Raw genomic sequence first — 13,278 nt, 5'->3', positions numbered from 1 at the left:
GCTGCACACACAAACTAAGATGATGATAATCAAGTTAGCCTCCCTATAAATACTGCGTTGCATGTGATCTTAGTTGTTTATAAACCAAGTGGGAATTTTAGGAAGTAAATTTAACTTTCCCTGTCTCAGGAGTCTGGTGCTAAAATGATTAGGTTCTAGAATCTTGGTGGAAAATGTCAGTGTTGACTTGTGATCTATCATTTGTCAGTTCATATCATGAAAACCAAGTTGTCTTGAAGATCTGTGTGGAGTGATGCATGTCTTATTTGAGTTAAACTTTTTTGACTTAGGATCAACTCAGTTCCCTTACAACCCTTTGACTATGCGGATGCTCAGCAGTACACCGCCAACATCCATTGCATGTGCCCTGCCATCCATGAGCCAAGCAGCCACTCACCAACAGAACAGGATATGGGAGCGTGAGCCTGCACCCCTGCTTTCAGCACAATATGAGACTCTGTCTGACAGTGATGACTGAACTATGCAGAGGTTTTTTTATTTGTGGGTTGAAAAAAAACTTTATTTTGACTTGTGCCCAAAGGGACTTTCCAAGAGAGGAAATGCCACGCATGAAGAAATGATGGGGAGCTATTTGGCAAGTAAATTGAAAAGATTCCTTCTGCACAGAGCACGTGGAGGAGGACTCTGAGTAGGCTGCCGTACTGAAGATAAATATGTAAAAACTTTTTAAAAAAGTGGACTATTCCTGGTCTGCATCTATTTGTAAAGAAAACCATAATGTCTTTAAATCATTCTTCTGTAAATAGAGAGAACTTTTTGCAGTGTGTTTTCCCTTGCTATAGTCTCTGGTGTACTTATGTTCAAATCATTGCATAAATCTCTGGGGGTTATTCTGTAATTTTTTTAAAGCATTCTCTCAAATGTAGAGTACTCTTCATACCTTACTCTCCCACCCAACGTAGCATCATTGCTCATTTAATGCAATGCCACCTCTTTCTGGTATGCTTCAATCTAATTTTTCCCTATACACAGTGGTGTTCAAGCTCTTGTGAAAATGCTGATTTTTTTTTTTAAACTGACCCCTTAACAAATTCTGTATATTAATATAGTCAAGTCTGCTGGGGTAGGATGATATTTGATTTTTAAATTTCTGCCACATTGTAAATTTTCAGTGTAGTCAGTTTTGTTTTACACACTGCAGAAATATTATTGCATGGGTATGTTATAGTTCATTTTAAAAGAAAAAACAGTAACAAAAACCAAGCCGCTTCTGGAGGCATACCTCACTGTTATGCACACTGGTAATTTAAATGTGCCCCAAGAGACTATTAAGATTTTTCTGCATTGTATGCAGCTGAAAAAGGCTACTTTTTACTACCATATGTATGTTTGAATCACAGGAGATTTATCTGAAGAAAGGCTCTGGGTAGGTTAAGTCCATCAAGTAAAATATATCCAGTGCACTTTTTTTTTTTTTAAAACAGCTACTAAGCTTTATAATCAAGGAAGATGAATCAGCTTTCTGAGCTCCAACAGTAGCCAGTTTGAAATGCATACTATGATGATTGCTCATTTCATTCTAATCTTGAAATGTCTTTTAAAATGTATTTTTAAAACCTAGTCCAGTAAGAAAAATGACTTGCATGGAAACCTCGTTATTTTATACTGAACCAACCCTTACACTTTACTTGATAGAGAAATACTCTGAAAAAATTGCTTATGGTACTAGAATGAGGGTCTTTTTAATTACTCATCTATCAGTGCCTGCTGGAATTAAAGGCCTCTACTGTAGTAATATACTTGTAGTACATGTAGACTTGCATCTGATAAGTGCTCCCAATATGTCAGTTGGAATCTGTTTCTCACTGTATGCTTTTATATGGTTGCACTGGACCCAGGACCATGAGTTAAGTGCTCTGGGATACAAGGAGACTAGTTTTGATATGGGAGGGTGGCAAAATATTAAATGAAACATTTAAACAGCATGTGTCCCTTCAGCAATCTAGACACAAGATCTTACACAGCATTTGTCTCAGGAGAGTGTCATATGTATGGCTATCTTAGTCTGTTGGAAAAAAAAATTTAGACCTGTATGTACAATTCCTGGAATGTGTCGGGAAAGTATGTTTATTTTAGCTGCAGTTTGGACTCCATGTAGGTGCCATGTTTTTTTAGAGGTCGATGATGCCCTTTGTCTATAGTTGACAGTTGGGAAGGGGGGGAGGGGGGGAACCTGGTGCTGTAAATGTTTATAAAGTGAGTTGCACTTTAGAGAGCACTGGGTCTCCCAGCTGTAGGAATAAGAAAATAAGAGATTTAAGGCTCCTTTCAGCTGGTTTGCACTCTGTCTGGGAAATATGATGAGCTGCAAGTATTGCAGAATTGCTTTGCTACTGCCTTTCACTGGTGTATCCTGCAGAGTTAAAAGCAGTCGGAAGCATTAAGATCTTTAGCTTCTTGAAAATACGACAACCCTGAAGTATGCCAAGTGTAAAGTTAACAACTCTTCTTGGGGTCCCTATACCTCTCATTTTAACATTAGTTTCTTAACTCTCAGCAGTGTGTCCTAGAAGGTAAATTGGTTTTCCCCATTGTGAATTTAGATTTAGGGAAGTGAAAAATGGAGTTCCATTCCAAATTCTTTCTCCCAGCAGTTTAACAAAAATCTGTGTTTGTTTGAAATACAGGCTTGTACATGCAAAGTCTGTGGTTCACTGTACTATATGAACATTGTTGTTCAGCCTGATTTAAACAAAGGAAATCTGTGTGTTCTCTCTACTGTTGCTGCAAGTTATCCTAACTAAAGGTAGTCAAACAGCCCTTCTTTTGAGGTATAGGGTAAGAGTGGCATTTGCACATCCCATTTAGGGTTTTTATTGTGAACCTATTTTCTTAGGGTTGTTCCCTGTATTTTAATTTTTGATACTAACACACAGAGCCCAAGTTGAGCATTATTAAAATATTCCAATAGCCTTCAACTATGGAATTACATCTGGCCTGTTTCAAACAGGAAGATATCTGTAAATCATTGTTTACAAAAGTAATTTACTACAAATTTAATTGCTTTCTGATCAGCGCTTTCACTGTATTTTCATCCTGGTTTGTTCAATGACCCTACTATGAAAACGTTTAACACTTGAAAAACCCCTGGGTCATGCTAAAATTCATTCATTTTTTTCCACCATGTCTTCAGCAGACAACTTTTGGATTCAGACCAATCAATAAAGGGGATTAGTTCTCCATTTCCTTTTGCTCTGTCTCCCTTGTGTTTTGCAGCATCAAGCTGTTTTGATGAGTGAAAGGCACAACACTACAGAAATAGCTAAAGCTCCCTCTGAGGGCACTGAAATTCAAATAGTCTTATTACATACAATACTACAATAGACTTGAGTTCTGGGAATTAGACGTCCTTGTATAGCCAAGTACATCTGCTACCTGTAGTATGAGCATCTTACAGTGAATGTGGTATAAAATGCATAGGTGACTTAGGTCTTCATGCTCTCTAGGCGTACTTGAGCCTTTAAGTGTTGCATGGTTCCCTCCTTAGCACCACCTTGTGGATAGAAACCAGCATCCGTAATAACAAAACCCTAAGCTTGGAAATCAAGCCCCTAGCCCCACTACTCACTAAACTGGCCTAGGTGGCTGATGCAGGAAGACTCCTGCCAGTAAATGTACAAACCAAACCTGAATTCATTGAAGATGGACAGATCTACCCAACACCACTCATAAGTAATGTGAACAGTTTCCCAGGTGCAAATCACACCTAGGCATGCTCTTGAATAGATTAAACAAGTCTCTTAGCCCTTTTCTTACTGAAAATGCTGAAGCTAGCTGTGCTTGTCTGACCCTGCTTAAGTAATTCTCTCCACTTTACTTTAGGATGGGGTAGGCTTGCTATGAACTGGTCAGAAGCTGTGTGTCCCCCACCCCACACGCCTATTCTCAGTGTAGTGCTCCAGCTGCTCAGGGCGAACACATTCCTGTAGTTTGAGTAAAGCAACCTCCTCTTGCACCCAGAAGCTTAGCAGCAGCCAAAAAGTGTTCTTAACCTTCACCCTGTAGAATAAAAACTTAACAATTTTACACACACTTACATACACACACTGACCCTCTCTAGTTCAGCACCAGAGGAGGTCAATATTGTTTAGCAGCCTTACCAACACTTCCAGTTGTTACTGAGCTCTTAGACAATGAGGCTACACCTACAAGTAGGAAGTTGTGTTGACAAAACTCAGAGCATCCACATTACAAATGCATTCTGTCAATAGTAAATGACCATGTGACACTTCAACAGCATTCTCCTATTCTCCCACTGGGAAGATTGCCTCTCAATCTGCTGACAGAAAGCCCCTGTGGACACTTACAGGGTCTTAGCCTTTCTCCCAAGAGAGGCCAAGTGGTCTGGCCACAATCTGTCAACACAAGTTTTGTCAGAAGATACCTTCTGACAAATGTCTGACAGACCACTGTAGTGTAGACACACCCTTTGGGATAAATTAGACCTAAAATAGCAACACAGACTGGTGGCTGTGAGTGAACTTCAAAGGACCACATGAAACTTGGCCACAGCCATAAGCAGACATCCAGCTAACTACAGTCATGCCAGACAAGAGAGGTTCAACCTCTGTGTGCTTTTTGGGAACAAGGAATCCCTCACAAAGGAGCAATTTGTGGGTGCTGTGAGCTAGTGGTACTGTTTCTAGGTACAGTAATGAGTGTCTCACGCCCCGGGAAGATTTAGCATTTCCTTTTAACAGAGGTGAACAAACATATTAAGATACAATTCTAAAAGCAATTCACAATAAAAGCCACCAGTGAATGGGTCCTATTGCATTAGTGCCCCTGTGCATGCAGGCAGAGACAACCCCCCCCTCCCACAGGCCTTACTGTGCATGTAGACAATAAGAAGTGTAATAGCTCAGCCCTAGGAAACACTGTCAGGGTGGCTGGGGAAGATATTTATGGCACAACATTCTGGTTTAGGGTTTTTTTTTTTTAAATCCTTTCAGTGGGGGGAAAACTGCTTAGAGGGAAGACGACAGAAAAATGTACATTTGCTACAGCTGATTCAGTTTACACAAGCCTCCCTGCAGTTCTTCCTAAAGATCATATGGCTAGACGAAAAAGGGGTACAGTATGGGTTCTAGAAGCCCCCCCCACAGGTACACTATCCACTAGACAATCCCACCACACACGACCATGCCCCAGCCCTTTAGCTCTTGAAGTAGACTGCATTCCTACTTTCTTTGCTTGAACACTGAATTTGGGCATTTAGTTTTCACCCACCAGGGCTCCAAGCACAATCCCTAAACTGCAACTGGAAGAAAAAAGATCAACTTGTAGTCTTCTCATTCTCACTTAAAAGCAGTTTTGTTTAGCTTTTACTATTACCCTCTGTCCTGCTTAAATATGTCCGCATGGCTGGGCTAGAAGCTAGAGGTGCTCTAGCAGGGCAAAAGGGAGAAAGTACCAGTGATAATTTTAGTATTTGATGCACTCAGCCAGTTTTTTTTTAAGGCACCATTGTTCTTAGCAAAAGGCCAAAACACAGTGACTGAACTCAGAGTAGCTACAGCCCTTGGTGATCCAAGTGCAGTTCCATTTTCAGAAGTACATTCTGTTCCTGAATCAGTGAGCCCCCCGCTCCAGCAATTCCATTAAAGCTTTATTCTGAGTTTGTCAAAGCCAGTCAGTAGTAGCAGCTCATTCCTATCCACCCACCCCATCTTGTAATTATCTATTTAGTGACAACTGAAAGGGCAGAGAGGTCCCCAACTTCCTGTGCCTTGTACAGTCCACCACTGTGATTTCAGCAATTCACTCAATCCAAGGCACTTTCCAGCCTCCTTCATTTGTGCATCACACCTTCAGCCTGAGTGTTTTCTCCTGGCCAGCTCTGCCATTTCCTCCTGGATGTGCCGAATGGATGCAGTGTCTCCTTTCTGTTTTGCCTGATTCAGGGCTTCTTTGTACACCTGTTTTGCTTGCAGAAAGTCTTCTGGATTCAGTGGAGGAAGAAGGCTGGGTGAATCAGGTTACACTACACCCACTCATCCTACACTGAGTGATCTCACTTAACATACTGCTTGGTGCAGTTAGGCAAAAACCAGCAAAATCTGTGATCTACTTCATGGTTAAAGGAATTCCCAGTCTATAAAATAAAGGCTGGATCTGCAGCTGTCTCATTTCCCTTCACAGTTCTTTATATGAACAGCTGTCACTAACATGACCAACACCTGGGGAGAGTCCTCTCCATTCCTGCCAACCTAGGACCCCATGATTCACTCTTCATTGGCAGTAGTGTTGCCTCTTGTACCACAGCACTAACACAGGCAAGCTTTTCCAAGAACCTTTCCTGCTTGCTAGAGTCAAGATCTACTCCCCTTTGTGCAAGGTCCACACCTGGGCTCCTGAGTTTAAGGATTAGATATGAGGTTTGCTCTATGGCTGCAGAGAGGCTCTTCAGATCATAGAACTAATTACATAAGGGACAAACTAATAGCTTCAGCCAGCCTGATCGAGCTGCCCCTAGCTTGATGTGCTCAGGGGTGGGATATTAGTGCTGCACTAATCTCAGGCAATTACTGTAATAGTTGACAGCAGGGAGTAGAGAAGCAACAAGCTGCTGTCAAAGAGGCACAAGTAAGAATTCAGCTCCTCAGTGAAATATCACACACCCTGCCCCATACATTCAGTCGGGTGGCATCATCATTTCAACAGGTTAAGATTTGAAGGCAGTGTAAGCGTTGCCTAAAATCAAGGCTTCTGTAGTGACTGGACTGGAGGGCTGTTCTACAGAACTACTAATCTCCTGCCCCCCACTTATTGCCACCAGGAGAGTTCTAAGCAAACAAATCACCTTTCCTGATTAAACTGCTGCACTTACCTTTGTGCATGAGAATTCCTGCCAGGTTATTCAGCATCACATGCGCCTCAGGGTGTTCTGTCTGCTTTGCCAATTCAGATGCCCTCTTCCCATGCACGTACGCAGCATCATAGAGCCCACGGGCATCCAGCACCGTTGCTAAATCACTCATCAGCACCACAGTCTGTACCAGGACAGGGAGAGGAAGATTTCTGCTTTTAGAACTTACCCTGCTGCAAAGAAAATACAGGGTCCTGCCTCAACCTACTGTTGTGGGAAGCTAAATATCCAGCTTAGCATCCCAGTGCCCAAAGAGCATCTTCCCACAGATAAATGGGTCAGGGCAACAGGTTTCCTAGAATAGCAGAGGGTACTTCTCCCCTGCCCCTACCAACCTGGCATTAGCAGGTTTACCACTGACCCACACGAGCTTGCATGCGTGTACACACATCCACAGCAGCTGCCACTCCAAGCCCACAGCCATCGTTTTGAGTCCAACTATCAGTCCCCGCTCACCTGGGGATGAGTCTCCCCCTGGACCTCCCTGGAGATCTGCAGCGCCCTCTCGTACATTCTTTGGGCCTCAGGCAGCTGTTTGTGGGCCAGGAGGTAGCGGCCATATGAGTCCAAGCACAGACCAAGCAGGAGACGTGTGTTGGCTTTTTCCTCCGCTGCAGGCAGGAAAGGAGAGGGGTCAAAGCACTGACCAGTGCTCTCAGGCACAGGCAGGAAGAGATGCTAGACAGCCCCCAGAGGCCCAAGGGTCAGCAATGTGCAGACTACTGCCAGAGTGATACCCTCACGCTCCAGAGAAAGGAGCTCAATACAGAAGAGAAACCCCCGCTGCTCCCATAACGCTTCTTAGAACAGCGAGATCTCTGTTCTGCCCCACATCACTTAACAGCAAATGCAGAGGGTAAGGTATGGCTGCAAGACACACCAAGAGTTACAAGGCCACAGGGAGAGAGCCAGAGCAGAGGCAGGGACCCTGAAGAATTCTGAACCATGGGGATGTGAGCAGATGACAGGGTTTTGGAGGAAACAAGGCCAGATCTAAGTAGGGGCAGAGGCTGGGAAAGGAAGGGCACAGCTTGAATGCAGCTTAGAAGAAGAGAAGCCAGTAATTAAACAGGAGGAAGGGCTGTAAGAAAAGATGCTGATGGCAACATGGGGAAGGTCTCTAGAGCGGCAGAGAGCCACATTGATGAAAGCAGAAGCCTCCTACCTGGTAGGATATCTTCAGTCAGGTCCTTGCATTTGGCTACCTTCTCATCCAGGGTCAGGATGCAGAATTCATAGCCAGCATGTGCCAGCTTGTGTCTGCACAATAAAGGGCAAAGGTCAGGGCTCGGCTCAGCAAAACCAGGCATTCATCTCACACCACCAGCACATTAGCTCACTACCACCAGCATGCTGGGCATTCCTGGAAGACAGCCACACTGAAGTGAGCCTGGGGACAAGCTGCTTCCTGCTGGGTTCCTCCCCTCCCGTCCTGTTGGCTTGGTCCTTGGTCACCCCAGCAAACAGGCTCAGAATTCTGAGAGCTCTGGAGATGTAACCTTCCCTTCTTGCCAGGCCACAGGGCATGTTGCATGCCGTGCTCCTACAGAGCTCTAACCTCCAATATCATCAAGCCAACTACCTACCCACTACATTTGAAAACACTGGAACTGAGCCACGGGGAATTAAATTGTTCTGGGGGTCTTCTCTGCTAAACCAATGGACCTTATGGCTGCTGATAGATGTAGGGATTTCTATCTCAAGTGGCAGAGAACCTAGCTTGAGAGCATCATGAAGACCAGCTGAGCCTTGCCCTGCCACTGGGACACAGGTGGGCTACAGGTGTCATTTACACAAGTCACACACCAGAAACTCAGGAGTATCACTGGCCTTGGGGTCTCCAGGTTGAGAACACCCAGTAGGATTGGCAACTCTCCCAACACAGGACCTCTCCTCCTCCCCATATCAACAGCTCAGAAGCAAAAGCTTCCCATGCCCCAACATCACACTGGTACTCACTGGTTCTGAGCAGCATAGATACTGGCCAGCTTGAGGGACATTTCAATGATGGCATTGTCATCCTGTCAGGAGGAAGAGATGCCAAAGACACATTACCATGGATATTCCCAATCATTCCTTTCTTTGACCCTTACAGCCAAATCATTACTTCCTCAGAGACCAGGTACTGGCCAAGATAAAGTCCTACACATGGTACATATGAACTGCTCCCTCCAGGAGATGCTGCTTGAATGGCAAAAAAGCTCACTACCAGGCCAGTACCAGCAGCACCCCCCACATAGGAGGCATCATAGGGAATGGTGCAAGGCCACTGGCAGCAGAGAGGCTCAGCCACATCATCTGCAAGCAAGAGGCAGCGTGAGGGTCGCTAGAGGAGCTTGGGGGACCTCACACCAAGCAGGAAGCCTTTGGGGATAAGCCCTTACCTGCTTCATGCCCCCAGCCAGCAGGAAGCTCATTGCTGCTTTGAACAGCTTCTCTGCCTGAAACAAAAGAGAAAGTATACAAAAGAGCCAGTGCCAAAGTTTAGCTGGTGGTAGGTAGGGAATCTATTCCTCATGCTAGCCACAGCAGAATCGCTTTAATTTAGTGTAACCCAGGTGTGGGCCATAATACTTAACATTGGAGGCACCCCTCTGAAGATCTCAGACACAGTACAGGCTCTTCACAGCCTCAAGTGATAGGACTTTACTCACGCTGTCCAGCTGACCCCTCAGGAACGCAAGGTTCGCCATCTAGAAGAGAGGCAGGAGAAAGAGTTCATGGATGCTAAAAACTTCACCATACAAAGCTATTGCTGACATTGAGCTAGCTATGCACAAAATATTTTATCCTCTTTTTTTTGTCTGCACTTTCCCCCCAGCAAACACGTGGTACCAGCTGCTAAAGTTATGGCTGCAGAGAGCCAGGGAAGCAACAAGAATATAAAAATAAGACTGATAGGGAGTCTGGGCCCCTGCTATCCCACCCAACCATCTCCTATGTCAAGCTCAGTGGCTGCTAGAACAGACCTGAGCTCATGCTTGGGGCAGAGGCAAGGACACAGCTACAGTGGTTTTAAGCACATAACATTCCAAGGAGGATTACCAGATCATAGGTGTAGATAATGGCTCTCTTATTGCCCGATTGATGGGCAAGTCCAACAGCTTGGTGTAGAATCTGCTCTGCTTCCTCAAGCTCACCTTTCATGATGCTGAGCTGGAAGTGAAGAGTAGGGACACTCAAGGATTAGAGATCCCAGCCGGTGGGGAGGCTGAGTTCAGTGTAGCAGCAGGCCAAGCAAGAGCACCACTGTACAGTTGAAAACACCTGTGTCAACGCTGCTCACAGGAGCAGAGACAGAACAGTGTGAATTGCCAGAGGCTGCCCTGATCAACGAGTTGGGAAAAGCAGTTCATCTTGGCCCTCGTTACAAATTCCTCAGGGCTAGCTGATACTTGGGCATTCCACACACCCACCCACCCCATGCCGCTGAGTGTCTGGACTGGCTCATCAGCAGGTTGCAAGGCTGAGAGCATTGAGTTTATTGCACAAAAGGTCTCCCATCAGGCTCTTGCAGCGGAAGTGCCCAGCAATCACTCCACCAAACCAACATGTTTACTTCATGGTAGTTAGTGTATTTAATACAAAAGCTAAGTGTGTAACAAATGGGTGGTCCTGGTCTGTGACTAAAGCTCTTGAAGCTCTACATATACAACTAATAGTATTCTAGGGCCTTGTGAGCTCACCTTGGCTTTTTTCAAAAGGAATATAATGGTGTCTTCAGTCTCTGCATTCTCCCCTTCCTGTGTCTCCTTCTCTTCCTCAGCATTTCTAGAGAACAAGGAGAAAGCTGGGAAGAGAAACAATTGACTGAATGAACTTGGAGCTCAGCTGTAGAGATAGCTGAAAGAAGGGTTTTGTTCTTCTGGGCCCAGAACTGCCGGATGGGGATTCTCTCCTGGAGAGAGCATGGTCTTCGGACTCCATTCAAAAAGCAGATTCAGTTCAATTCCATGTATCACAGGGGTACCTGTGTTAGTCTGTATCCACAAAAACAATGAGAAGTCCTGCGGCACCTTACAGGCTAACGGATTTTTTGGATAGTAACAGAGAAGTAGCTGCGTTAGTCTGTACTCCAACAAAACAAAACAGCAGAAAAGTAGCACTTTAAAGACTAACAAAATTATTTATTTGGTGATGAGCTTTCCTGGGGCAGACCCAGCTCAATTTCATTGCCAATACAGACTGACATTTGTAAGTACAGAGGACAAAAAAAAATTGCAATAAAAACTGTCAAATCAAATAGGATTGAAGCCAGGGGTGAGAGGTAGGGGGACGTTAATTGTCCTACAGGTCAATCATTTTGCTAGTCTTTAAAGTGCTACATTCCTGCTACTAGATTTTTTGGAGTATAGGTGGGTCTTTGCCCATAAAAGCTTATGCTCCAAAACATCTCTTAGTCTATAAGGTGCCACAAGACTTCTTGTTTTTGTTTCAATTGCATGGAATCATCCACCCAGTGCAACTTCCATTTCCTAGTTGCTTCGTAACAGCCCCCTATGAAACGATGTTTCCCTTTCCTTACAATGCCCTGCCACCAACACCTCTCCCCCTGTGCCTTCCACTGCATGGCATGTCCCCCTTCCTCACCTCTTATTTCCAACCGTAAATTCCTTGTCAGCTCCTCTCCTACTCTGCCCCACCCAACTCTACCCACAGGCCAAGCACAGCTTCTTCCCAGCCCCTACTCTGGCTCCCAAGAGTCTCCTCACTTACCAGTCTTCTCCTGCAGCCATCTCTGTCTGCAGATCCCTCCATTCCCCTCACATTACCGCCCCACTAAGCCCCTGCCCACGGGCCCCAAAAGTTCCTGTGCTATCCAGCCCCCACTAACCTTTCCCACAGCCCCCCAGTAATCCCACCTTAGCCCCCAAATCCCCAATAACTGACCCTCCTTCAACTCTCCAAATCCCCTCAACCCCTGACCCCCATCCCCATAACTAACCCCCCTTTGGACAGTTCTAACTCCACATCCCCATAACTAACCCCCAGTACACCTCTGACCCCCCTAACCCATAACTAACCCCTCAGAACACCCATCCCACCCCCATAATGAACCCCCCTCAGGGCATCTCTCTGACCCCCCCCCCGCCACAACTAACATAAGAAGGGCCATTACTGGGTCAGACCAAAGGTCCATCTAGCCCAGCATCTTGTCTGCCAACAGTGGCCAGTGCCAGGTGCTCCAAAGGGGGTGCACCGAAGACAATAATCAAGTGACTTGTCTGCCGCCATCCATCTCCAGCCACTGACAAACAGAGGCCAGGGACACCATTCCTAACCTCTGGCTAATAGCCTTTTATGGATCTAATCTCCATGAATTTATCTAGCTCTTCTCTGAGCTTTCTTATAGTCCTAGCTTTCACAGCCTCTTCTGGCAAAGAGTTCCACAGGTTGACTGTGCACTGTGTGAAAAAGAACTTTCTTTCATTAGTTTCAAACCTACTACCCATTTATTTCATTTGGTGTCCTCTAGTTCTTATATTATGGCAACAGGTAAATAACTTTTCTTTATCCACCCTCTCCACACCGCTCATGATTTTATAGACCTCTCTCTTATTCCCACTCAGTCTCCTCTTTTCTAAACTGAAAAGTCTCAGTCTCTTTAACCTCTCCTCATATGGGACATATTCCAAACCCCTCATCATTTTAGTTGCCCTTTGCCGAACCTTTTCCAATTCCAAAATATCTTTCAAGATGTGGGCGCACCATAATTTTATAAAGGGGCAGTAAAATATTCTTTGTCTTATTTTCTATCGCTTTGTTAACCGTTCCTAACACCCTATTTGTTTTTTTGACGGCTGCTGCAAACCGTGGGGATGTTTTCAGAGAATTATCCAGGATAACCCCAAGATCTCTTTCCTGATTATCTGTAGCTAAATTAGCCCCCGTCATACTGTATGTATACTTGGGGTTAACCCCGCTGACTAACCCCCCCAGAACCCCCCTCACCCCCTCCTTCCCCATACCTAACCCCCCTCAGGGCAACTCTCTGACCCCCTCCGCCCCGCCCCGCCACATACCCCGTCGCTCTCACCTGCCACGGCGGCCAGGACAGCCCCGGGGCTGGGCCCGCTCCGCCCCCGCCGGGGCCCTGATCCCCGGCCGGCCCCCCGGGCGCCCTGGCCCCGCCCGGCCGCCAGGCGCGCCCCGGAGCAGCGCCTCCCCGCGGCCGCCAGCAGCCCCGGCCCCCTGCGCAGAGCCGCCAACATGGCCGTGCTAGGGAGCGGCCCTCCCGGACACCCCCCGGCCGGCGCGCGGTCACGCGACAGGAGAGAAGCGACTACGGCGCGAGCCGCCGGCCGGCTCTGATCATGTGACCTGCCCACCGGAAGTCACGCGAGGTCATGCGACCAGGACTGTGGCCCATAGGAAGTGACATCTCAAAG

At 46.1% G+C, this 13,278-nt stretch overlaps 2 protein-coding genes across 17 annotated transcripts in view; one reads left to right on the top strand and one right to left on the bottom strand.

Moving 5' to 3' along the window:
• The window catches only part of NCOR1 (nuclear receptor corepressor 1), a 111,434-nt gene extending 108,509 nt beyond the window's left edge, over positions 1 to 2,925 (top strand). For all 14 annotated transcript variants that reach the window (XM_075013590.1, XM_075013584.1, XM_075013578.1 and 11 more), the window contains one exon: positions 291 to 2,925. In XM_075013590.1, the coding sequence (XP_074869691.1) occupies positions 291 to 478 (188 nt within the window). In that variant the 3' untranslated portion in view covers positions 479 to 2,925. The remainder of the gene's footprint in view (positions 1 to 290) is intronic.
• A 1,770-nt stretch (positions 2,926 to 4,695) lies between these two features.
• Positions 4,696 to 13,208, bottom strand: TTC19 (tetratricopeptide repeat domain 19). Of its 3 annotated transcripts, none has more exons than XM_075013591.1 (10): positions 12,927 to 13,208; positions 10,576 to 10,679; positions 9,935 to 10,045; positions 9,544 to 9,582; positions 9,274 to 9,330; positions 8,849 to 8,910; positions 8,055 to 8,149; positions 7,346 to 7,500; positions 6,851 to 7,013; positions 4,696 to 5,962 (listed from the first exon to the last, which is right to left on the bottom strand). In XM_075013591.1, exons 1-10 carry the CDS (start codon positions 13,099 to 13,101, stop codon positions 5,832 to 5,834), a joined length of 1,092 nt encoding a protein of 363 aa, XP_074869692.1. In that variant the 5' UTR covers positions 13,102 to 13,208; the 3' UTR covers positions 4,696 to 5,831. The 3 variants fall into 3 exon arrangements, with proteins under 3 accessions (XP_074869692.1, XP_074869693.1, XP_074869694.1); XM_075013592.1 differs by having other exon boundaries at positions 4,696 to 5,959; XM_075013593.1 differs by having other exon boundaries at positions 10,576 to 10,660; positions 12,927 to 13,080.
• Positions 13,209 to 13,278: the final 70 nt, after the last annotated feature.

The sequence above is a fragment of the Carettochelys insculpta genome, chromosome 19 (assembly GCF_033958435.1).
Source record: "Carettochelys insculpta isolate YL-2023 chromosome 19, ASM3395843v1, whole genome shotgun sequence".
NCBI lineage: Eukaryota > Metazoa > Chordata > Testudines > Carettochelyidae > Carettochelys > Carettochelys insculpta.
The sequence above is the reverse complement of the archived record's forward strand: the minus strand, read 5'-3'. Positions and strand labels throughout refer to the sequence as shown.